Raw genomic sequence first — 26,919 nt, 5'->3', positions numbered from 1 at the left:
TGAGACGTGAAACACAGTCATGTTGCTTACAGGATAGTGCCGGTCTACACGTGTGTTCACTAATACATACACATCAGCAAATCAGTTAGTTTTGGAATCTCAACGACTTGTAATGTTTGTAATTAAGTCAGTTTACCGAGTTTGTTACGGGATTAGATGTATAAAGTCTTAAACCAATTGTAATTATCCAGTTTAGGTTAAAAAAAAAAATGCAATACAATTCAAACCCTTTGATAATACTTTTTATATTTCTTAGGAAATACATAGAAAAAAAAAAAAACTTCCGATGCCTAAAGAATAATAATTATATGTTTAAAAATAAAAAATTTATGTACATGGGACAATAACTAGTATATCTAAATTATATATATAAAACTAGTATATCTAAATGATTAAGTGTACCATTTATTGTTGCTAAACTCCTATTGAGCCACATCAACCTAGCATTTTGGTCTTTTCGGGTACTTTGATCTAGGGGCGTAGCCAGGAATAAATACATCGGGGGGCTGGGTTGTAACATAAATGTACTAAATATAATTCTTAAGTCTATTGGATACAAAATTATCAACTTTCATATATCATCATATCCCTTCATGACGAATTAAAGGACAATTCATTCCATTTTTCACCTTTTTCCAATTATTAAAACCTCGTGAAATGAATATATCTGATCCGGGACGACCTATTGGTTTCTTACTAAAAAGTTAGCAAGGTAGACAATATATCGCATCCATTGAAGGTGAGTATTCCAACCAATCCTTATGTGAACCAAACCATGAAGGTTGAAATCGACGACGATGAGTATCATCATTGTATGGATAGTCTATATTTTCAGGTTGATATGGACCTTCTTTGAGATAAGCTCGTCGGATTTCATCTTGTTGGTTGATAAGAAATTCACATATTTGTTTACGTGATCCTAGATTACGATCTATCTCTTCAAATTGAAGTTTTGGACATTTGGAGGGGTGTTCATCAGGTATTGAAGTATTAAGATTTGTTTCTACAGCCACAGGTATCCTAATTTCTGAATTGCTAGCATCTTTTTTCTTAAAGAATGCATCAATTGTTTTTCGTTTGTTCATAATTCTTTTAGCTTTAAGAATATGACTCAAAAATTAACCTAAAAAGAATTTAAAAAAAAAAAATTAATTAGAAATTTTTACTTAGTTATATGAATGTTATTCATAATCAAGAAAAAAAAAACAAAATTTTCACTATAATTTAAACAGTCAGCCCATTTTTAATACAACTTTAATTAATAATAACCCCTAAAAAAACAAAAATGATTTAATTAATTTGTCTTTTATAATATATTGGTTAATTTAATTATATAGCTTTAATTATTATTATTTAATTTAACAATAAACTATATTGCTTTAATTTATTTGCCATTAATTATACTACTTTAATTTGTTATATTGTTTAGCCCATGTGCCTATAGCCCATCTACCCCCTCCCCACCCCACTCAACAGACAAGCACAACATGCATCCCAAATCTGATTACAATAGCCAGCTACAATTAGAAAATTTCGCAATGCCAATCACAAATCACAACACACGTTACACTAAATAACAATTAATATTTCACCAAATACCAACACACTGAGTCACTAACCAACAAAAAAGAATAAGATAAAGCCACATTTAAAAAGACAAAAACAGGAAAAAAGAGTCATTAACCGGATAAGATAAATCCGCATTTAAAAAGACAAAAAAAAAAAGAAGGAAAAAAACAAAACCCAGCCAATGAGAGAGTCACAGTTCAAAAGAGAGAGAGGGACTTACCGAGATGTGAGATCAAGCTGCCTATTAAAGACAAAGAATAAAGAGCCTCCTTCAGTCCTTCTCCTTCATAAAATTCATTTCATTTTTTTCATTCAGTGAGAGTGAGATAAAGAGAGAGAGACTGAGATGAGAGAGAGTCAAAGAGAAACCTTGATCCTTGAGGGAGGCGATCTGCGATCTTGGGCTCGCTGTGGCACCGGAGGTCCGGAGGGAGCAACTACCAACGAGCACCGCTGCACCGGAGGTCCGGAGTGGAGGCAGAATGATATCTGCGATCTCCGATGACTCGATGAGGGCCGAGAGGCGATCTGCGATGAGGGGCGACTGGGCGAGCACGACGATGACGCCGAGCGAGCCACGGCGACGTGACCGTGGGTTACTGGGTTTGGTTTGCTGGGGTTCCGGGTTTGGTTTTGGTTTGTGTATTGGGGGGGGGGGGGGTTCAATACACATGGGTAAATTAAGAAGTCTCCAAAATTTAAGTGCTCTTTGTGTGGGAAAAGAAAAACATAGTGGGAGTAGCATTAAAGAGTTAGGAGAGCTTCCACATCTTTCTGGATCATTGTGTATATCAAACTTGGAAAACGTTTATCAAACAAGAGATGCAAAGGAGGTTAATTTGAAGGATAAGAAGGGCTTGTCAGAGTTGAAGTTGAAATGGGGAAGCGGTCATGAGAACTATGATTCAGAACAAGAAAGAGATGTGCTTGAGCAGTTGTGTCCTCATACGAACTTGAAATCTCTCTCCATCATATCTTATTATGGTGCAGAATATCCAAGTTGGTTAGGAGCATGTTCATTCTCTAATATGGTGTCCCTAAAGCTTGATGATTGTAGATACTGTTCCTCCTTGCCTCCACTTGGGCAGCTACTTGCCCTTAAGGAACTCTCAATTGAAGGTTTGGGCAGAGTATCATGTGTGGATAGTGAGTTCTACGGGGATGGCTCTTGGGAAACTAATAAGCCATTCAAATCCCTAGAAATATTAACATTTAAATGGATGCCAGAGTGGAAGGAATGGTTTATATTGAAGGCGGAGTTTTCCCAACCCTCCGAGAGCTTCGCATTATCGGATGTCCCAAGCTTACCGGAGGAGGCGTTGTTGCCCCTTCTCTTATCCGCCTCGACATTTCATTTCCACATCTGACATCACTCAATGGCAAGGGATTTCAACACCTTACCTTGCTTAAACAGTTGGAGATTTCGAACTGCGATAACCTCCCTTTCTATTCTAGATATTTATAAGTGCCCTTTGCTAAAAAAGCGGTGTCGGAGAAAGAATGGAAAAGAATGGCGCAAAATTTCTCATATCCCCATCATAAGGATTGACCGTGAAGTCATCACATAAGGTATTTGTTTCTGCACTAATTTGTACTTTCTTCTGTTTAATTCTGAATTTTGTTTATTCCCATGAACCATCGCAGCCAGTGTCGCAGATCTCTTTGTTATTTTCTTATTCCAAAAAAATCATTTTTTTTAAATGGGAATGACTAGCTAGCCTCTATCAAAATTAAACCTCATACTCATACGACATATTTCTTAAATTTATTCGTATTGCGTGTTAAATATTAGCATTATTATATTAGCAACGTGATATGTTATATCATGTTGTATATGCTATAGTGGATGCGGAAGAGGAAAAGTATAGAATAGGAACACTGAGAACACAAGGGTTACGTGGTTCAGCCTTGATGGCCTACATCCACGGAGGAATCTCTTAAGGGCTACATCTTTATTGTATAAGAGTGTAGTACAATAATCAGTGTTACAATGAACTCTAACATGAGTATATATAGGTGACTAAACCCTAGACTACTGGTACAAGCAGGAATGGGCTTGGGCCTATTACATTGGGCTAATATGTCTAATATATATCTCTAACATTGCGCATTATTCCAAAGAGTATTTGTCTATTCAGTGGTGTAATGTTGTGAAATGCAGAATGATGCCTCATAGCTCCCATTTCAGCTTCTCAATTTGACTGAAAACATAGCTTTTATGAATTTATAGATATCAATTGTGACCCACGCCCCTGTTTTATATTCAGGTAATGTGTTGTAGTGTTGCACTCTACCCATTTTAGTTTGATTACATTTATATTTATTTGTACGTTTATCTTTTTGATAAATATATCTGAAAAAATTTTCACTTAATAAAGGACTGGCCGAGGAATGGTGCGACAATCACTTTCTGCCTTGAGCTCAAGTACATGTTATCTAGAGAGATGGGCTGCGACACTGAGGATTGATGAGTAGTCTCCTTTGTTGAAGGAACAGTGCTGCGATGAGAAGAGGGGAAAAGAATGGAGCAAGATTGCTCACTTCACCCTCATATTAATCGATGATGATCATATGAAACTGAAAGTGTAGACAGTCCTCATCACTTGTTTTCTTCATTCACATGCAGCAACATAATATTACAGTTTGGTAAACACTTGTTGTACAGAAACTGGCAAATTGTCATATTGATTTGGTACCATAACTGAAATGTGCTTCAAGAAGCAGTAAAAACATTTTTTTGAGAGAGAATTTCTCTCTCCCAATAATCTGTTCATTTATGAAATAACAAGAAGATTATTGTGTATTAGAAAAAAAAAAAAAATTCTATTTCCTTGGTTTTAGTTATTTAATTATGCATTTATGCCTTTTATTTTTGGTCAGGCCAATATTCTTTCTCAACTCATTTCTTCCCCTGCATTTCTTATAGATTCACTAGAATGTTCCCTGGAGTTGAATTTTTTGCTTTTGTAATTAATACTGAAGTCAACTAAACCTTAATTCCAAACAAAAATTCATGTATCACAATATAACCCAAAAAAATAAATAATTCAGCTTTCATCTTCCTATTCATTGGAAAAGTTATGGAATGATGTAACATGGGACAGCTGGATACTGAATAAGTGATTTGATGTATTTATTAGTTTATTATTTATTTGGAATAATTTTTTAGTGAACGATAGAACCATGATTGTTATTTATTCTTTTTTTCTTTTGCAGAAATAGCAATTTATTGACCAGTCCTAGGAAGAGGCATTAATGTGGTCCATTGCAGAAAAAGCTTGTTCCTTATTTAGACAATTATTTAACTTGGCACCCTGGGAATTTCAAATGATTAATAGTATGTTCTGACTTTGTTTTTGGTTACTACTGAATTAAGCATTTGCTTGACTATCGATAATCCTTGTTTTTTTTGTGAATGTTATGGATTTATCAGCTGACTACCAGCAATTGCTGTTTGACTTTTATTATGTTCATGGGATTAGCATGAGGAGGTAGGGATGGCTATATTTCTAGGAGCAAACTCCAGGCGAATCTTAAGCTCATGGATACAAGTTATGCCTTGGAATGAAACACAGTTCCGAATCTGCTTTGATTTTTATTACTCTCTTTACTTTTCTTTCTTAATTTATTTTCAAGGAGTGCTGCACTATTCTACATGTTTTCAAACAACAATATGCTGTCAATAGTCGTATGAGATTTCTGTTTGTGATTTTGAAAATTATTACCTTGCTTTAAATTCCAGGGTGCTTGCAGCCAGCCTACCCAACCTCCCTCTGCACGGACCACACCCAATACTTCCTGTAAGTATTTAACCTCATCTTCCCATCAGTATTTCAGCAAGCAGCTGCACCACCTCATCCTTCTTTCGATATTTCTAATTTTCTACACAGAATTTTCCTAAGCTTTTGTACTTGCTGAAGCTACAGGTTGGCCTTGAGGGCTTGTGTTTACTTTTTTTTCCAGACAAGACTCCCAAGAGCAATGGCAAGAATGACCACAGGTGGTCCTCATTTTTAGCACTGAAATTTGATTAAAAGAACATGTCCTCCAAGCTAATTGAGTATGAATCATGATCTTGAAATGTCTACAACTCGATTATTTTCTATGTGAATATCAAGGGACTTTTCTGCAATTATACTGTTGTTCCAATTGCACATAGGTGTTGATTTCCATTTATATTTTGTAGGACTTGTTGTTTGCTTGGTGAGAGAAGTAAGGTTAGGAAATTCAGGAGAAAAGGTATTGTTAAAGGAGTACTAACAGTGGCAGCAACCAGGTACTCCATCTATCCCTACATCACTGCACTTCCAAGTTTCATACATTATTTATTTATTTTTTTTCAGATTTAATTAAATAGTCAAGGACAGGTAGGAGTTTCACAAAAAACTCTTGACTACAGGTTAAAACTTTATAGCAGGATTGCTCTGATCCAGTGTTTGAAAATTTTTTCTTTTTTTTTTGGGGGGGGGGGGGGGGTGGGGGGTTCTTATGTTGGAAAGGATGGGAGTTGTTATGAACCACAGGGGTTGTGCATTTATAATATCTTTGGTAGATCCTGATAAAATTCTCTCAACAACTTTGGGGCTTTTGACCATGATCTTCATAATTACAATAATTCATTGCTAATTATCATTGATCACAATAATGTGAAAATTGGAAAACTTCTGAGAATGTTGCTTATGTAGGGCTTGTTGCCATGTCTGTTTAATATAGTTTGATTTTTGCCACTAAATGTAATAGAGATAAATTACCTGATACTCTAAATGTAATAGAGATACAAATCTATCTTGGAGGTCCATGACCAAAATATACATATTTTTCCATTTTGTATTGAATATTACACAAATCTACTTGTTTGTATTCTCATTATTTTCTCCTAAGGCCACTGACCTCAGCATTTATTTCTAATGCCCTGCAGAACTGAGGCCAAACTCTGATCCAAGTTTCCTCAACAAATTTGTAGCTTTTGACAATGAACTTATTGTTAGTTACCCCAACTCCTTTTTTCTTTCTTTCTTTCTTTTTTCAACAATGAGAATCATAAAACCCGTCTCCAATAAGGGAACTTTAGCCAAAGTAGCTTAAAATTTCAGCCTCTATATTGGAAAACAAATATATTATTTATTGATTCATAGCATATAAAACATTAACAGAAACTTCTATGGAAGAAATTTGCTCTGCTAGCTAAGTAAGTAATGTCAGTCTCTATTATCTTAAAACATCTAGATTTGATCTCAGCAGGACTCATTACTCCAGTGCCACCTAAGGCTCTGCCAAGTCTATTACCGACATGGTATGATCCGAATGCTCGATGTGAATACCATATGCAAGGAAGGGGACATTGGACTTATGGTTGCTATTACCTTAAACATAAGATTCAANGGGGGGGGGGGGGTTTGATAAACACTCTGTTTGGTTTGCTGGAGTTTGGGTTTGCTAGAGTTTGATGTGCTTTTTGTATTGGGGTTTGATTTCTCTGCCTCTGCCAGCGACGTGATGGGTTTCAACTCTCTACCAGCGACGTGATAGGTTCGTTTCTGATTTTCTGTATTGGTTTTTTTTTTTTTTGGTTGAGAATTTGTGGGCTTGCCGTGAGCAAGCTTGGGCTCGCCGTGGGCTTGGCTTGCCGTGGGCTCTGTTACCATTTTTTTTTTTTTTTTTTTTTTTCAGATTTTAGTTCAAATTTTTTTTGGGCTTTTTTTTTTTTTTTACTTGAAAGTAGAACAGATATATACATACATATATATATATATATATATATATTTTTTTTTTTTAATTTGACGTGTTCCTAATTTTTGATTGAGGGCTGGGAAAATGGGTGAGAAATGGGTAGGGGGGGCCGGCTGTGTAATGTTGGGGGGCCTAGTTATTTTCTCTTCCTAGTCTAATGGGAAAAAAAAAATTTTGCAGGGGCCACGGCCCCCCAAGCCACTATGTGGCTCCGCCCCTGCTTTGATCCATTTGGCCCTATTCTGTCAACTTTGGTCTTATTTGGTCAACTTTGGTCTTATTCAGTCCATTCAGTTCTATTCAGTTCACTTTGGTTCTATTTTGTCAACTTTGGACATAGTTCAGTCTACTTTGGTCACTTTTGTCCTATATGGTCCACTTATGTCCTATTCTTTCCACTTCCGTCTTATTTAGTCAACTTTGGTCTTATTCAATCCATTTGGTCCCACTTTGGTCTTATTCGGTCCTATTTAGTCCACTTCATTTCCATTTGATTCACTTCGGTCCATATTGGTCCATTCTGTCAACTTTTGTTTTATTTGGTCCACTTTGGTCCTTTTTGATCTACTTCAGTTTTATTCGGACCACTTCGGTCCATTTTTGTGCACTTATCTTATTAGAAAAGATAGGTTTGGGTTGAGAGCTCTTAATCTAAACCCAAATCTATTAAAAAAAATATAGATCTCAAACTCTTAATATCTAAACTATTAGTATAGTATTTATAGTTGTTATGCTTTTGTTGTGCCACATTAACATGGCATTTTTAATCCACTTTGGTTCGGCTTAATTTAAGTGAATGTATTTGTAAAACATAAAGTCTGTGAATTGACAAAGGTACTCTTTAGGGCAATTAATTACTCATTCGTTTTGACATCATCACTTTTAAATGAATTGTATGAAATTGATAAGGAACCAATGACATTAACTAATGATTTTTATTTTATTTTTTTATTTTTTATAGACTATTAAATTATGCTAGGTTGTGTCTATTAAAATTTTCCACTTCTTGACTAATCTCTATTGTTGGATTAAGATAACTTGACCTCAGTTAATTAATTCAATTACCTAAGTTGATTAATTAGATTCAATTGCATGCAAATTGTAGAGGCACCAATAAATCACCAAAAATACTAAATGCCGTGGAAAATAAATTTGACATGGTGATATGTTGCAAATGGGAAAAACCTCGCAAGGCAAAAACCCCACTGTGTGATTTTAAGATTACCACTCCTAAGAATCCGCTAATCAATAATCAAGCGGTTTCAAGTATAAGGAATCTTACCAACTACCCTTGGCCTATCCTGAAATATTAACTTACAATTGAACCTTCACTCTAATACCCAATTGGACTTGATCTTATAGTAGCATTCTTTCCCTTAATGCACAAACCTCTAATTTGTGACTAATCTTTTACATGGATCCCAAGTACGTGACTAACTCTAGCAACTTGAATAAATGTTGTCAGCTGCAAAGTTCTTCACTTCATCAACAATGAAGATCTGGAAGCACTTGGTTACAAAATCTTATGGTGTACAAACGCAGTAGCTTCTCACAAAGAAATAAGGCTTTTGGTCTTTGTATCCGTATATGATAGCCTTTAAAAAATAACCTTATATATGTTTAGAGTTGTGAGAAAAGAAACCCAAAACAAATAAGCAAGGTTGGGCCAGATTTCAAATTTGGAAATTTTGAAATCCTAATTTTTGATAGATCGAGTTGCTGTCGAGCTATTTATCAAGTTTCGCATTAAGTCTCAATAGCAGGCTTCTGTCGAGCTATTTGTTTAGCCTTAATGAACAACTTTTTTCCACTTGTATCTTGGACCAGTCTTTAATACTTGACTTGAACAAAATGTTTCTTGAAGTACTAAACTCATCTTAGATCTACCAAATTACAAGTAAAATGCATTTTATCAAAAGATTAGCCAATTACACAAAATATGACCCTATCATCTATGTCATTATATTTTTATTGCTTTAGTTATAATATTTGTGGCATTTACATATTATATTATATTATCAACCAAGATGCATCGTCATGGAAGTTTCCAAAATTAAACCCAACAATCGGGAGAAGTACTAATATCATATGGTTATGAGTTGGAGAACCATACAATAATATTTTTAATAAAAAATCTAGCTAATACGTTATTTAAAAATGTCACCTCATTGCTCTGTTAGTGACATACAAAAGAAAATTAACGGAAGTAGAAAAAGAAACTAATTGCTTTCATTTTTAAAACTTAAGGACTAAAACGCTACCAGAAACATGAAAGACTAAAAGTGCTCAACATATGAACTTTAAGGCTAAGATTGTATTGTAGACTTTAAAACTCATAAGATTCAAGACCTCATCGACTAGGACCTCTGGAGTCCGTATGCTAGTCTCATCAGTTGTTTGGAAAGAGGGGATGCATATAATTGCTGCAAGACCACTCACACAGTACCAGAGACAATGACATGGTCGATATTGAGAGCTATGGTCAGTTAACCCTATCTCCAATACCTTTTGCAATTCACAAAACTGTAGGCTTGCTACATCAAATGAATGTTATAGTCAGGTATATATTCTACACAATCCGGTAGAGTATGCTTTGACAACATGTAAGCATCTCTCTCGTTTGCGAAACTTCACAACACAGAATTGCTTTTTTTTAGACCAGAGGACGAAAACTGGGCTGTGTGGAGGGTCCCTATTGTAGTAAGTGTGGTTCCCCTGATGTGTAAATTTTGTTTCATTATAATTTGGAAATTACTTGGAAAGGAATGCATGAGAGAAACCTAAACATAAAAAAATAAAAAAGACAAATCAAATAAATAAATAAATAAGAAATGACAGCTAGCAGTACAATTTAATTTCTATATATAATGTAGCTCGGAGTTGTTCTTTTATCAGCAAACGTTTTCTCCTAACAACTCTCATAAAAGGTTTCAGAAGAGAAAAATGATGATGATGGGGGAAACATGGTCTCAACTAGGCTCACTAATTGCGACCGCAATGTTTCTTTGGGCCATGTTTGACAAATATTTCCCTCACCATCTTCGTAGCCTAATCCTAAGTCATGCTAAGAAATTGACTAGTTTCGTGTACCCTTATATCCAAATTAACTTCCCTGAATTCACTGGCGAGTATCTTAAGCGTAGTGAAGCCTATGCTGCCATTGAAACATACCTCAGTAGCAAGTCCTCCAGCGAAGCTAAAAATCTTAAAGCAGTAGTTGTCAAAGACAGCTGTCAACCTGTACAACTGAGCATGGATGAGAACGAAGAAGTTACAGACGAATTTGAAGGCATGAAGGTTTGGTGGGGTGTAAAGAAAATCGCCCCCAAGAACACAGTCATTTTCTTTCTACCCAGAGATGGAGGAGAAGAGGTATTACAAGCTCACTTTCCATAAATCTCACCGAGAAACTCTCTGTGGGAAATACATCAATCATGTCCTGCAAGAAGGAAAAGCAATAACGGTGAGAAATCGACAAAGGAAGCTGTGCATCAACAATCCTAGTCAGAATTGGGGTGGCTACAGATCAACCAAATGGAGCCATGTCACTTTTGAGCACCCAGCAAGTTTTGACACTTTGGCATTGGACTCGAAGAAAAAGGAAGAAATCATCAATGACCTTAATAAGTTCAGGGAGGGAAAAGAGTATTATGCTAAGATTGGCAAGGCCTGGAAGCGTGGCTATCTTCTCTATGGTCCTCCCGGAACTGGTAAGTCTAGCATGATTGCTGCTATGGCTAACTACTTGAGCTATGATATCTATGATCTTGAATTGACGACAGGACGGTTAAGGACAACACGGAGCTGAGGAGGCTTTTGATCGAGACGACAAGTAAGTCTATTATTGTGATTGAAGATATTGATTGCTCACTTGATCTTACGGGTCAACGAAAAAAGAAAAAGGAGCAAGAGAAGGATGAGGAAAAGAAGGACCCCACTAGTAAAATGGCCAAAGGAGAAGAAGAAAGTAGTAGTAAGGTCACTCTCTCTGGTTTGTTGAATTTTATAGATGGGCTTTGGTCAGCTTGTGGGGGAGAGAGGATCATTGCTTTCACCACTAATTATGTGGAAAAGCTTGATACGGCTCTCATTAGGAGGGGACGTATGGACATGCACATAGAAATGTCCTATTGTGGCTTTGATGCATTCAAGGTTCTTGCCAAGAATTATTTGGATGTTGACTCACATTAATTGTTTGTGACCGTTGACCATTTGTTGGAGGAAACCGATATGACTCCTGCTGATGTTGCTGAGAATTTGATGCCTAAGTCACAGAATGAAGATGCTGAGACTTGTTTAAAGAAATTGATTGAAGCTATTAAGACGGCCAAAGAGGAAGCAACAAAGAAGGCTGAGGAAGAGGCACGGTTAAAGGCAGAGGAAGAAGAGAAAGAGAAGCAAGAAGCTACTCAAGAAGATGTGAAAGTTGATGAGTCTTCTGCTAAAGATGTCAAAGAGAATGGTGTTGATGTTGTGAAAGATGACAAGACATTGGGTAAAGAGGTGAAAGAAAATGGAGTCACCGCCTGAAGTAAACTAGGATACAATTATGACTGAATTTGTTCTTGTGTGCTCTGCATTATGCATATTAAAAGCCATCATATGCTATATTGATGCTTGAAGAATGTGAAAAGATGTGTAATAGTACTATGGTGGTTAGAACTACTAGTCTACTAGGCTGTAATGTGTAGATGTTTGTATGTTTTTAGTTTGTTTAATAAGAATTACTCTGTTCCTATAAGATTCAAGAAGAACTACTCTATTCCGATAAGATACGAATCAAGCGGGACTCATCACCTTTGCCATACTGTTCATGTTTTTTTTTTTTTCCTTTTTCTATATAAAAAGAACAGCTGAGAAGTCAAAGCAGCGCCAAGTATTTGTAGATTGTAGTACTGTTCTAGGCTCCTAATTATTTTTTGAATATAGAAAAATAAAATACTGCCAAAATAGAATTCAAATTTTTTTTTATTGTTAAATTACACATGCACCCAATGGTTCTTAAACTCACGATCTCACAATCCAACTAATTATTGTGGGAGACAGAAGTGCCAGTTGAGCTCTGGCCAATAGCTCATTATTAAAAATAAGATCTGTACCGTATTTGATATATCATTTATTCTTAAAGTGTTTTTATGATATAACACATATTTTCTGCAAAGGTATTTGTTAAGATACTGGGATTGCTTTCTGTTTCATGCTTGTGTTTTCCTGTTCCCGACTCTCTCTCTCACATAGAGTCTTAGTTACATCTTCTGTTGCAGCCAACTCTATTGACATTCTTATTGACAAGAAAGGATATAAGCACTTGTAGGAAAAAAAAAATTATTATTATTAATTTTATTGATGGACTCGTTGGCAAATATTTTTTACAGTAACATTAGTTACATGACCTGTTATTTATTATCAGCAATTTTTGCTTTTGTTTACTAAATCGTGTTGTGTTAGGACATATTTGTGCACATACTTGGAAGCTTTTGTTCATGATTGCTATTTCTATTTTGGCTTGCTTAAATTGATCTCTAGCTGGCCCTCAATTGCTTTTATACATTCCGTTGCAGAGCGTTTTACCTGGCATTCTTCAAGGGGATAAGTCAGACTCTGTTCTGTACGGTTCTGTTGACAATGGCAAGAAGATATGTTGGAATGATGATTTTCATTCCAAGATGAGGGAGCACATAAGATTTGTTGCACGTCATGTTTCAGATTTTGCATAATACGTCTTTGTTAATTGCTATGTGAGAGTACTTCTTAAACTTCTCTTGGGTTAAGATATCCATAATGGCTTAATTGTGCTGTCTTGCAAGAAATATAATTTTCATTTATGGTGTAAATGTAATTGGTATGCTTTATAAGAACATATTATTTCAATGAAGATTCCAGTTTGTCTCTCTTTCTGGGTTTGTCTATGTGAGTTGTGAAATGAGTTTCCTTGTTAGAAGTGCTAAGCTTTTATTATCCTTAGGTTCTTGAGGCTGCTAAGCGCCTTCATTTGAAGGAACACACTGTCTTAGATGGATCTGGAAATGTTTTCAAATTAGCTGCCCCAGTGGAATGCAAGGGTATTGTTGGTAGTGATGACAGGTGATTACTCTCTTGGATTGGTCTATTAGTCATACAAACCTAACTACTTGGTTACGTTCTTCTTCTCAGTGCTTGGATTTCTTTATATATAACTAAATTTTGTTAAAAATTCTTAGTTAAATATGCTTAAATTTGCTTAACTCCGGTACCCAGCACTTTAAGCACCCATTTTCCTCAAACATTATTTTAGCTAGCTAGCTTGATGATTTAAATATTGACATTTTATTAGCTATATAGTAGTAAATCTCTGTTTCTATGCTCCTAGTTTCTGACTTTATTCATGATGATGCCACAACTGTTATATAACATGCTTATTTATATTTATAAAGCATGTGCACTTGTATATGTTTTTATTTTCTCCTTTCTACTTTTTCTAGTCATTATCTTCTGGATTTAATGAGAGTAACTCCTCGCAATGCAAACTATACTGGACCTGGATCCAGATTCTGTATCTTGAGACCAGAACTAATTACTGCCTTTTGCCAGGTAAGTAATGACATTCTGATATTAACTACACTTTGGAACTTGTTTTATATGTTCCATTTTTAATATAAACGTTTGGTTTATGGGAGACAGCCCAAGCTGCAGAAAGATCAAAATTTAAGTCTGAAGGAGATGCTCATGTGACCACTGATTCTTCAACAGTTGCAGGTGTTAACGAACAGGTGAGAAGAGTGGCAAATGCAACTGCAGCTTTTGATAGCTGTATAGTGGTGTTTTTGTTAGGAGTGTATTGCATCCTTGAAAGTTTATTCTGTGATTAAATATTTATTTATATTTTATCGGTTTTGTCCCTTTTTTTCCCTACCTTGTATTCTTGGACTACCTACAGCCAACTCACTTTATGTGCCAATTATATATGTTGCAGTATGATTCACAATGGAATTAGCAGTGATTTGAACTTTTTCTTTGTGTGTAATGCATGCGTGTTTATTAAATGACAATATCTCAATGCCCTTGAGTTAGCAGAATCTGTCATGCTTGTGTTTCTAGATGCTGCTTTGGTGTGAATATAGCTGCTATAGTTGAAGCAACAAATTGAGTTATACACTTACCCCCGTTGGAGTCATTTTTAGCAATTTGCCTATTTCTTGCAGTAATGGTCGCCATACTTGAAATCGTAACTCTGCGTGTTCTTGCTCTCTTTCTCTCCTTTTTATTATTATTATTTTTTTATGGATATGGTTCTGGAGTAGCACCTCCATCATGCCTATGGTCTGTTTCTTGTGTCATTATTATTTCTGGTTTACTAGAGTGTTTAGTGAATGGGATATTTACAGGCCTATAGAATTAGCAAATTCCAAGGTTGAATTGGAGTATATATTTTTATATTTTGTTAAAATTAATTAACGGAAAAAAATCTGGTGGGTGCAGTAGTTGTGGGGGTACATTTTCATTTAAGGAATTGTGTATTTACTTGGATTTGGGCATGAAACTATAAATCACATGTTTATGTTACTATCATCATGTAAGACCAGTTCAATTTCTGTTCGGTATATATTATAATAAGAAATAGCTTGTGATGTGAATTTCCTCTTAGTAATCTGCAATATGTGGTTCTTTCTGTTTCTGTTCGCAGGATGTAACGAAAGAAGGGAGGGATGAGAATGTTAAGGATTGTGCTTCTTCCCAAGCTGAAACTGAACCACATGAGGACATTCTTTTCAACCCTAATGTCTTAACTGAATTTAAGTTGTCTGGGAGTCAAGAGGCAAGTTTGAACCTATTAATATTGTTTGTCAAGATTATTGGATTCTAAATTTGCTAATTTTCAGCCAGAAAATAAAAAAAAAAAATAAAAAAATGAAAAGAAATATCTGATATGTTTTTGACCCTTTGCCTTCACCAGGAGATAGCAGAAGATAAAGAAAATGTAAGGAAAGTGAGTTCATATCTTACAAATGTTGTGCTTCCAAAGTTTGTACAAGATCTTTGCACGCTTGAAGTTTCACCTATGGATGGACAAACATTAACTGAAGCACTCCATGCTCATGGAATTAATCTTCGCTATATTGGAAAAGTAAGCGTTTGTGAATGCTTAAATATTAGCATACACCTATGGAAAATATATATAAATCAATGCCTGAATTGAAATTTATTATTTGTGTTAAAGCTGTCATGTTCATAACTTTTCCATCTTTCTGCAAATGATTGTATTGCTTTTGACATGTCTGGAGCTTTGCTACAGGTGGCTGATGGGACAAAACATTTACCTCATTTGTGGGATCTTTGTTCTAATGAGATTGTTGTTAGGTCTGCAAAGCACATCCTCAAGGTGATAAGCATAATCTAAGCAGCTTCTACATTATAAATGATGTTACAAAACGTATACATTGTTTCAATTAATTCCACAGTTTCACCACAATAATTTGCAAAGAGGGGTCGCATGTTACTATGTCAATTGTAAAATGTGACATCTTTTTCCTGCTGTTGGTGTTAGAGATAGAAACCATCAACTTTGCGTACAAGAGGGCGGTCTGGCATAGCCTGCACACATGCATGTGGAAATACATTTACTGTTCACATCCACTCTTCCCTTTCTAGTCTGATTAAACTGACTCCATCTTGAGCAGGATGTTTTGAGATATATAGAGGATCATGATGTTGCGCCAGCTATATCACATTTCTTCAACTGCTTTTTTGGAAGTATTCAAGCTGTTGGCGCAAAAGTTGCTGCCAATAATGTGCAGTTCAGAAGCCACAAAAAGGTATGTGTCACATGGATCAATAGCTTCAGGATTTCTTATGGGATTTTTTTTTTTTTTTTTTTTTTTGGCTTTTACTGCTTTTCAGCTTTGAGCTTTTTCAATAGCTTCAGGATTTCTTATGGGATTTTTTTTTTTTTTTTTTTTTTTGGCTTTTACTGCTTTTCAGCTTTGAGCTTTTTGTGAGCTAACTCTTGAAGCCATATATTCCCTCAGTTTGTGGTCTGTCATTGTAATTGTACAACAATCAAAGCAATTAAGTTGCATCTTTTTCTTCAGAAGAAAGTTTAAATTTTTTCTTAAAATATTAAATGATGTTTAGAATCTAAAATCTTTACTAAATTCACTCAATTTTCTTAAATGGAAATGGTAACATGAAATTTTACTCTTGATGGAGAAATCTTGACCCAAGGCTGTTCTTTATGTTTCATATTTTTTTAGGACCAAGGAGGCCATCAATCTTCAGGAAAGCCTTCTAAGGGGCAAGGAAGGTTCAAAGGTGGGGTGTCTGCAAGGAAGAATCAATCGTCATTTATGAATGTTAGCTCAGAAACTCTATGGTCAGACATACAAGAATTTGCTAAACTCAAATATCAGGTATCAGTTTTTATCAAGTCTCTACAAGGACACTGCATATTTTCTAGAAGGTTGAAGGAGTCATTTCTTGCAAAAAGTATTTAAAATAAAAATATTTTTTTTGGGTTGCGTCTGAGTAAATTTATTAGGCTATATAAAAAAAAAATTTAATTAGGTGATTATTATTATTATTATTACTTTTTTTCCATGCTTAGTTAAAAAACTTGTGCAATCAGGAGATCTTTTACTGTGATTTTTATTTTCCAATAGTACATCATCTGACATCAAGGGGCCATATTCTGAAATGGGATCACATTTTAGATTGGTCCTTTTCCTTTTGATGCTGCAGAAAATAAAATGGACTAATCTGTATCATATGGGATCCTCTAAGCACATTCTTTCTTCCTTCCGTGATTCATGTCTAATGTGTGTTGGTATATGTTTGAAATATATTTTCTCATTGTTGTAGTTCGAGTTGCCAGAGGATGCAAGGTCACGTGTAAAGAAAGTTTCTGCTATACGGAATCTTTGCCAGAAGGTAATTATAAGTTCATCTTCTCAAATTGATTCCCGTTTGAATTTCCTAACGCCACAATATATTGCGGTGAAAATTAGGGGTGTTGTCCTTCTGTAATATGATTGCCCGTTCTTTACAAAAAAAAAAAAAAAAAAATTATGTTGAGCACATGCTTTGAAGGATGGACAATACTTTTAAGATTAGTTCAATTACATATTTATGGTATATGATGTCTTACATTTATGCATTTTCCTTATGCTTGGCACTTTCTCGTGCTATTGTCTGCTTTGTCTAGATATTTCCTATTATACATGTCAGGATTTCAGGTCTTTTATAGTTGGACGTGTCTAACTTATTATGCCTTAAATCATGTTCCATGAGTATTGATTTGTTAATATCTGAACATAAGGAACTACTATATATCATAGGGGTAAATTACTGTGCTTAAAGAGTCCCAGAATATGCTATTTCAGTCACAATATGTATAGTCGCAACAACAGAAATGGATGTAAATATTTTGCCATTTTGGTTCCCATGTTACCTGTGTGAACAATGAAGAATGATGTTATTTGTTACTTCATTGCCACAGTTTGTCTACCACGATTACTCAGCTTCAAAATTCATTTTAAACCCAAGAATTAGATGGAAATTTCACTTCCAGAATTTGGAAAACTTATACCACACTTGCCAAACTAGCTGGTCTTCTTGAAACTAGCTATTGTCCAACACGTTGAAATAGCATTTTTCTAATATTCTTTTCTTGGTATACACTGCCTATTTTGATAAGTACTTGTGGAATAAGATTAGTTTTTGGAACCTGTGTACAGTCACCAAAATCCTTAATATGCTGGGTCCTGGGATTGCTTAATTTGATTTAGTTTGTATATGTGAGTTTCCTGTTTTGCAACGCTGCTCAATTCTAGTTATTTCAAGTGCTAAAATTTATCTGCCTTAATGAAACTAATCGTGTATCTCATGTTAATATTTCTATAGCTTAAGCTTCTGAAATAGTATACAACTTGCTTGAATATTGTTTTCTTTACAGGTAGGCATAACTATTGCAGCTCGCAAATATGATTTTAATTCTGCAGCGCCTTTCCAAACGTCCGACATCATGAATCTCCAACCTGTAGTGAAACATTCAGTTCCCTTATGTTCAGAAGCCAAGGATCTTGTGGAAACGGGTAAAATCCAATTGGCTGAGGTATGAGTTGTGCTTTGCTCTATTGTTGAGGTCCTTACATGAATATGAATTGTCTAGTCAACAGAATGCCACATTAATCATAAAAAAACTTACAATCCCAAACATAATTTAGGATCACAAATTTGGTGGCAATTGTGATATTCATCTTGATTATAATAATGCTTGGTTAAATTGGTTTAAAATTGAATCAACATTGGTTTTAAGCTATTATTTACTATTGAAAAAGCATATACTGTTATTTTGGAGTTATTTGAATCTTTAAAAGAGTTTTTCCAGGGAATCTGTTAAGATAAAACGTACACTAGGTAGAACTAGTCTAGATAAATTTCATGAAAACTCACACATGACTACCTATTGCAGAAGATTAAAACTTCTGCTGAGTGATCGTCGTCATGACTTTTTATTTTGTATTCTTGTATGGAAAGATATGGTATTTAGTCATGTGACTCTTTGTTCCAGGGAATGCTTAGTGAAGCCTACACATTATTTTCTGAGGCATTTTCAATACTTCAGCAGGTATGTTATTCCATTATTTGCCCTCTTTGAATTCCTCTGGTATGGTTTATAAATTTATTTTTTAATTGTGTTGCAGGTTACTGGTCCAATGCATCTGGAAGTTGCTAATTGCTGTCGGTAGACATCTCAACTAAAACGATTTGGCATATTTGTTGCTAATATTGTTTGGTTGATCTTAGTGATATAAAAATTTATGCATCTTGTACTTTGATTTTGATCATAGCTGTCAGGCACTAATGTTCCCCTGCAAGACATGACTGATTATAAAATTATGCATCTTTAAATTAGCGATTATTTGGTTATAAGATTGATTTTCGATTCAGTGATCTGCACTTACAAGAGTAAAGCAGATCAATATGAAAATTTGTTTATGATTTGCTTGAGCCTGACCGGTGTTCCTTTCTAAACTTTTCAGGTATCTTGCCATGGTTTTGTATCATGCAGGAGACATGGCTGGTGCAATAATGCAGCAGCACAAGGAACTGATAATAAATGAACGGTGCCTAGGTTTGGACCACCCTGACACTGCTCACAGGCATGCTCTTCTATTCTTTTCTTTTGTTTTAATGCACTGAGGTGTTTGGATAGTATCTGTCAATTTGTAATGTTTGATGATATAAACTCATTGAATGTAGTTATTTACTTATCCAAAAAAAAAAAAAATAAATAAAAAAACAATTACGGATGTGCTTATTTCAATTACCACAAGTTACTATTTCAAATATTAGCCAATGATCTCTTTCTCAAACGACTCCTTCCGTTCTAAGTGCAAGTTAGAGGGTGAGGTCATGAGTTTAAGTCCCACTGTATGAGTACATAATTTACCAATAAAAAATAAGAATTCTCATATAATGAAATCAAAAGCGGATGTGGTTTTCGGAATGAGTTCAAAAAATCATGTGTAACATGAAATAGATTTGTTTCTATCTATTACTTTAAAAAAAAAAAAAAAAAAAAAGATTTTTTTCTATTTCTATGCACAACATGAGAAATTTTTGTTTTCTTTTTGGTGTCCAAGCAACCCTCTCTTACAGAGTCACATAGAGATCTAATTCTTGGTTCACTGCAGTTATGGCAATATGGCTCTTTTCTACCATGGACTTAACCAAACAGAACTTGCATTACGGCACATGTCTCGGGCATTGCTCTTGCTAAGCTTGTCATCAGGACCAGATCACCCTAATGTAGCTGCAACTTTTATAAATGTTGCAATGATGTACCAAGACATTGGAAATATGAACACAGCTCTTCGTTATCTGCAAGAAGCTTTGAAAAAAAATGAAAGGCTTCTATGCGAGGAACATATCCAAACTGCTGTATGCTATCATGCTCTTGCCATTGCATTCAATTGTATGGGTGCCTTCAAGCTTTCTCACCAGGTATGTGCCTTAGTAAAATTTAATTTGTATAATTGGGATACAATTAATTATAATTCACTAATTTTTGCCTTTGGCTTGCCAGCATGAGAAGAAAACCTATGATATACTTGTCAAACAACTTGGTGAGGAGGATTCAAGGACACGGGACTCCCAAAACTGGATGAAAACATTTAAGATGCGTGAGTTATAGGTAATATATGATCTTCTTGAGTAGATGTGAACTTGTGATAGATTTTCTTGGACAGTTGTTTTGTGTTCTTAACGAGATTCTGTATTCTCTTTTGGTTTCTGAATTTTGTGAACCATGTTTGACAGATGAATGCGCAAAAGCAAAAAGGGCAAGCTTTGAATGCAGCTTCTGCTCAAAAAGCTATTGATATTTTGAAGGTACTTTTGGATTCTTCTTTTGACTTATTTGTTCTGGACATTTTCATCTTTATCCAAGATGAAAGGGGAGGGATCAGATCTCAGAACGGGTTCTGCTTTTGTCCTTCTTGCGCGGTCTGTTTCTCATTCTCTGCATGGTGTCTACAACCCATACATTTCTGGTTGTGTTCTTAAAAACCAGGTCTTTTTATCCTGGTACTACAGCATAGCGTATTAAAATCCCTTGATGGATTCCTTTTCAAATTATTATTTTTGTTAAAAGAGAAAGGCTTTAAATACATGGTTAATCCCGAAGGTTTAGCACAAAAGAGCGCACAAGAAATTTTAGTCCCTGAAGTTTAAAAATTGTTGCTTTACTCAGATGATGTGACCAAATTAAAAACTGACATGCCATCACTCAATTAGACACATTAGGAAGTAAAAGCGATCACTTTTAAACTTTAAGCTTTCCAGGGACTAAAAAGGATCTCTTTAAGTTTGTTAGTGACTAAAAGCTAGCACTTAAAACTTTAGGAAAAAATTGTTCATGGACTAAAGTTTAGGGATTAATAGTGTATTTTGGCCAAAGAAAAAAAAAGAAAAAGTAAGAATTGCGAGGAGCCTTGTAGCTCAACTGGAGACGTCCAAGGTTCATATTCCCCCACCCCCAAGTATTGAATTATCAAAAAGAAAAATTGAGAACTGTAAAACACTTCTGGGTATCAATCAGATTCTTGTTTCTTGCCTGGAGCTGTCCTAACTTCCCTAAAAGATATATTGTTCCTTTTTTGGTGGGTACTTAGGATTTCTCATTTGATATTTAATGTTGCGCGACAGGCCCATCCTGACTTAATACAGGCATTCCAAGCTGCTGCAACAGCTGGAGGGTCTGGGAGTTCGGGCACCTCTGTCAACAAATCTCTTAATGCTGCGATAATTGGTGACAATCCTCCTCGAGGGAGGGGAGTTGATGAAAGAGCTGCCCGTGCAGCAGCTGAAGTCAGAAAGAAAGCTGCAGCTAGGGGCCTCTTGATACGTCCACATGGCGTTCCGGTACAAGCCATGCCACCACTTACTCAACTCCTCAATATTATCAATTCAGGTATGTCCCCTGATGCAGCAGAAGGTGGGGAAACTGATGGAGTGAAGAAGGAAGCCAATGGCCACCCTTCAAATGGCCCAGTGGATTCCAAAAATGATGAATTAACATCAGGGCAAGAAGATCAGGCTCCTGTTGGATTGGGCACAGGCTTAGCATCATTGGATGCCAAGAAACAAAAGGCAAAAGCCAAAGCTGCTGCTTGAATTGTTGCACAGTTGAGATTACGCTGATTGGTAAGGAAACCCCTTATTTATTTATGAGAATTGGAATGATTTCCAATATTGCATCACAGCCTTTTGTTTTGTTGTTTGAGTGATGAACAATCCCGTTTATCCATGGATCTCAAAAGCTATAAAGGGTATTGAGATATGCCCATTGACTGACAGGTATTTCTTTTCGTTTTAACCAATAATCAGGGTCATATACTCCGGAGATCATGCCAGCCAATAGATTGAATATATTCTTCTAGGTACTGACTGAAGAATGAACTTGTCAGTTTTCCTATCTTTTGATTTTTAATTAAATTTTGAGCAATTTTGGGGCGTCATGTAAAAGCATTTCAATGTTTAATATGTAAAACAGTGTGTTAATTTCCCTCAAAAATGAGATGAGTTTATTTCCTTTCTTTGAGAATCAACTCTCTTTTTGATTCTTTGTTTTGTATAGTTTTAGAAATCATTGTTTTGATGAAGAAAATCCTCCATTCATTGGAAAATTTTACTCAACTAAAATTGATGTGGTACTCCAAATCAATAAAAACAAGTTACCTAATTCCAAAATATGACATAAGTTCAACAGGCAACTTTTCAACTCCTAATGTAGCACTCATTCAAACCAATAGCAACAGTCACATTCGTAGCACTCATTCAAACCATTAGCAAAAGTCACATTCATAGCAACAGTAATAAATTAAGAACATTCCCGTTTAGCAAATATGATGAGTATTCGTCATTTTTTTTTAAAAAAAATTCTTAGAGATGCCTTGTGGGAAGAAACTAAAGCCACATTTGTGAGCAATTTTAAAAGCTGATATTCCAGGGCTATTTTCCTTTTGAGAGAGATGCACAATGTGATCACCTCTATGTATAGAAAATTATCTTTTTAGATTGTCTCATGTTGCATATCTCTTACAGCATGTGGGTTCTCAGGTGGGGACAAACAAATATAAGAGGAATAGTCCATGAGATTGTTTCAGAAGGTAATTTTTTTTTTTCTTCATTGGCAAGGAACTTTATTTTTCGCTACCTTTTTATTTTATATTGGTTGAAAAAAGTATAAAATAAAAACTCTCAAGGGGTGGGTGGAAAGATATGATAGGGTGCGAAGTCTTCAACTATCGCGGTCTAGGTTATCTCAAATAATGCATAGTTCTAGACAAGTATTCACTATGAAACACTTTCCAAGAAGGTAAGATGCAAATTTACTTTTAAATTTCATGATTCTTATATTTTTTTTAAAAAAAAAAATGCTACGTCCATAACATTTTTACAAGAAATCATAGGTGATTAGTTGTTATTGGTTCAAATTTGAACCTAATACTAAAATTACTTTTTTGTCCCAACAATAACAACTAGTAACAACTTGCCACTTAAAATTTGTTGTAAAAATGTTCTGGACATATCATTTCTCTTTAAAAAAAAAAAAAAACCTTCATATTATGGAAAATTATTAAGTAATCATGATGTATGAAACACTTTCCAGGAAGGCAAGATACAAATTTAGCTTTAAATTTCTTGGTTCTTATAAAGAAAAGCCTTCATATTATGGAAAATTTATTAAGTAATCATGGTGTATAATTGATGTGACACTTCAAACCAATAAAAACACCTTGTCTAATTCAAAAATATGACATAACAACAAACAACTTTTCAACTCTTTTCCACCATAACTTTCCACTGAAACGTATCTTTAGCAAAAGTCACATTCATAGAAACAATAAGAAATTAATAACCTCTTTTAGTTTAGCATAAATGATGAGAAACTCGTTATTTAAAGAAAAAAAAAATCCTAGAGATGATTTATTGGAGGAAGCTATGCCATGTTACTTTTGTGGGAGATCAGTGATGCTACAGTGAAATTATCTTATAAGACGGTCTTATTATGGTGTACCTTTCTTCTTCTTTTTTTTCTTTTTTTTTTGATATGCAAAATTACTGATTATATTTTTAAATTTAAGTTTTTCTAACATCTACTTTTAACATTTTTCAAATGATTTTTTATTTACCTTAAATAAAGTGATACATGGTGAAACAAAATTGACATCTAATTTCCAATTTGATTATGAGAGAGAGAGAGAGAGAGATTATTTGGTGTATGGTCATCTGAAAGATTGGATGGCTAATATTGACATTCCATTGTGTGGGAGAGGGACATATAAAAAATTAAAATCAAAAGTCGTTATGAGAAATTAACTTTAATGATAATTTGATGCATTCATATGATTTTATTTTTGTTAAAAAGTTTAGAATTTTTAATGAGTTGGGTTTTTATTATTCCCACCATTTTAGGAGTCCAAATCTTCTGTTCCACTTTCATGCTCTACTCTATACTCCACCAATAAAAACTTGCCACATGTTCACCTAACTAATTGAATACTACTATTAATTAATAATGGTAGTATTAATAAGTCAATAATGGTAGTAATTAATTAATTAGGTGAACATGTGGCAAGTTTTTATTTGTGGAATATAGAGTGGAGCAGGAAAAATGGAGCAAAAGATTTGGACTCCCATTTTAGAGGCCTTCTTGAAGTGAGGGAGTTCACATTTTTTTAATTATAAAAAAAAATTATTAATTTAAAATTTTTTCCGCCCTAGGCAATGGCTTAAGTGGCCTTGCCCAAGGGCTAGCCCGACTCATTGTGCAAATATTTTTTATTTTTTCCCATTGGAGCTGCATCTTTATATCTTTTTATAATATTCATAGCATTTTCACCTCTTTGGTGAAAGCACATATCCTTCGTCTTTTTTTCTTTTCTCAAAGAAAATGAATAATTTTTTCCCACCTTTTATTTTAGTTGAAAAACAATTTCCATGGGGGTGGGTGTAAGGATATAATGTACGTCAAAGTCTTCAACTCAAGTAGTCTAGGTGCAAAGTTCATAATACTAGTGATATAGACTAGCATTTAGAAACACTTCCCTAGAAAGCACTGGATGTGAATTCATAAAAGGTAATTGATCTGATGAGGCCTAAGTTCTCGGCATTTAGTTGAGTCCAAGTCTTCAAAAAGAGGGAAAAGTCAAGGGATGGCCTAACAATTGCCCCAAAAGTCTTTGGCCTTAATTTTCTTGAGTTTGGGTATTCTCAATTAATGCAAAACAGTTAGTATGAATAGACTAGTCATAACGAAACATTTTCCAAGATAGTACTACATACGAAATTAGGATCAGCAATATTCAAACCAAAGACTTTGGCCTCTTCTTGAGGGTTGGTCTTCTTGAGTAGGACGAAAGAAAACAAATCACCGTGTGTATGGAGAAATTCAGGAAAAGAAAAATTAGATTATTTGGGACGTTTTTGATTTTAGGTGGTGGGTGGTGTTAATTTTGTTCAATTAGATTTTAATGGGTGCTTGGTTCCTGGGAGAAACAGAGAATAGCTCTCTTACAACTCAAAGCTTCCATGATCAACTACTGATGAATATAATTTTACATCTTGGGACTCAAGCAAAAACATTATGAAATGATATTGAAATCAACAAAAATTCAAATCTCTTGCGTACCTTTGTATGGAAAAGTCTAGGATCACATAATTTTTCACAATTTCTTGTCACAACTGTGATGTGACAGTGTGATTGGTAAAGAAAAAATAGTGGGTTTATGTATAAGTGATATTTAACCACTTACAATTTGCCACGTCAGAGTTGTGGCAAAAAGGTTGTGGTCCTAAAAGTACTCACCTTTGTATTAGTAGTGAATGTAGCTTTCCTGCTTGTTGAATGGATTAGACACTAAGATAGAGAGCAAAATGTGAATGAATTGGATAAAAACAAAAACAAACAAATAAATAAATAAGTGTGTTATTTTTCTTCTATTTTCTTTTATTTTTGTTTATCACAAATTCAGGAATCAGGTAAATTCCTATAAAAAAGTGCAAAAATATTATGAGATCAACCAAAAATGATGTGAGTTTTTTTGTTAAAAAAAAAATTCAAATATCATTTAATATCATATTTAAATTTTATATTGTAACTTTATTTTTTAATTTCATTTTTCTTGCTTTTTTATATACAAAATTACTAACTATGTTTCTAAATTTAAGTTTTTCTAACATCTACATTTAAAATTTGAGCCGATTTTGTAGTATCATGTGGAAGCATTTCAATGTTTGCTATATAAATCAGTGTTAATTTCCCTCTAAAATGTGGTGAGTTTATTTTCTTTTCTTATGTAAAACAACATGCCCTTTAATGTGGTATTATCTTTTTGCATATTACTTTTAAGGGTTTTCTTTTAAAATGATGTGTGCCAGAATAGCCCATGGCTGGATGGTGCTTCAACACAGTTTCCCATCATTGCAAATGAAGTAAGGCAAAATGCTTCAAAATTTTATTGTTTGCTAGTTGTTTCCTTTGGTGGGGTTTGGATTCCGCGTTTGCGTTTCAGCAAACGTGTTTTCCTCTTTTTTTTTTTTTTTGGCCGCATTGTTTGACTTTGGGAGACAAAAAATCTGTGCATGAACAGTGCGTGCACTGTTCATGCACTGTTCATGTAATAAAAAATATTAAAAATAGGTCACACGACACTATTTACACATTTAAAAATTATTTTGCTACAGTGTTTTCAGTTTTCAATTTTCAGTTTGATAGGATTTTTTTTTTCAAGTATACAGCTTCACATTTCATTGTTCAATGAAATCCCATTTTCAAGGCGTAATTTTACTCTTTGATATACTAATCAAACCGTTCTTCCTTTAGAATTACTATCAAATCTTCAATATTTTTACCAAAGTTTAATATGTTCTCTATTCCATAAAGATTCAAGAGAATACCTATATATTCATTGGCTTTTGGCTTAGGCTGCATGAATTCCTTACATGCTAAGATAGTATATGACAAAGCTCCAATAGAGATGATATAGTATTGATCTAGGACGGAGTTTGTTGCATCTTGAAAGTGGAATTTCTCACAACATACTTCCCTCATCATCAGTGGCGACTCCAGAAATTTTG

General features: G+C 34.6%; 1 protein-coding gene and 2 pseudogenes across 19 annotated transcripts; all 3 read left to right on the top strand.

The window, feature by feature from the left end:
* The first annotated feature begins 2,238 nt into the window (after positions 1–2,238).
* On the top strand, positions 2,239–6,944 carry LOC111989583 (uncharacterized). Of its 19 annotated transcripts, none has more exons than XR_010626284.1 (8): positions 2,239–3,138; positions 3,948–4,215; positions 4,786–4,906; positions 5,312–5,369; positions 5,496–5,569; positions 5,756–5,845; positions 6,488–6,552; positions 6,808–6,944. XR_010626284.1 is itself a non-coding variant. In XM_065766742.1 (8 exons), exons 4-8 carry the CDS (start codon positions 5,067–5,069, stop codon positions 6,833–6,835), a joined length of 333 nt encoding a protein of 110 aa, XP_065622814.1. In that variant the 5' UTR covers positions 2,239–3,138; positions 3,948–4,215; positions 4,786–4,906; positions 5,052–5,066; the 3' UTR covers positions 6,836–6,944. The 19 variants fall into 19 exon arrangements, 9 of the variants coding, with proteins under 9 accessions (XP_065622814.1, XP_065622813.1, XP_065622818.1 ...); XR_010626283.1 differs by having other exon boundaries at positions 5,490–5,569; XR_010626282.1 differs by having other exon boundaries at positions 4,786–5,120.
* A 2,853-nt stretch (positions 6,945–9,797) lies between these two features.
* Positions 9,798–13,380, top strand: LOC111989592 (AAA-ATPase ASD, mitochondrial-like; annotated as a pseudogene).
* On the top strand, positions 13,170–22,295 carry LOC111989600 (clustered mitochondria protein-like; annotated as a pseudogene).
* Positions 22,296–26,919: the final 4,624 nt, after the last annotated feature.

The sequence above is a fragment of the Quercus suber genome, unplaced genomic scaffold (assembly GCF_002906115.3).
Source record: "Quercus suber isolate HL8 unplaced genomic scaffold, Cork oak 2.0 scaffold_737, whole genome shotgun sequence".
Lineage (NCBI taxonomy): Eukaryota > Viridiplantae > Streptophyta > Magnoliopsida > Fagales > Fagaceae > Quercus > Quercus suber.
Note: the sequence above shows the minus strand (reverse complement) of the source record. Positions and strands in the feature narration are given on the sequence as shown.

Excerpts from the sequence above, each read along its gene's own strand:
- LOC111989583 (XM_065766743.1), top strand. The coding sequence starts at position 5,067 with ATGGCTATATTTCTAGGAGCAAACTCCAGGCGAATCTTAAGCTCATGG. Across the intron at positions 5,144-5,311 it reads ATGCCTTGGAATGAAACACA|GGTGCTTGCAGCCAGCCTAC; the intron begins GTTCCGAATCTG and ends TTTAAATTCCAG. Across the intron at positions 5,846-6,807 it reads CTAACAGTGGCAGCAACCAG|CAGGACTCATTACTCCAGTG; the intron begins GTACTCCATCTA and ends ATTTGATCTCAG.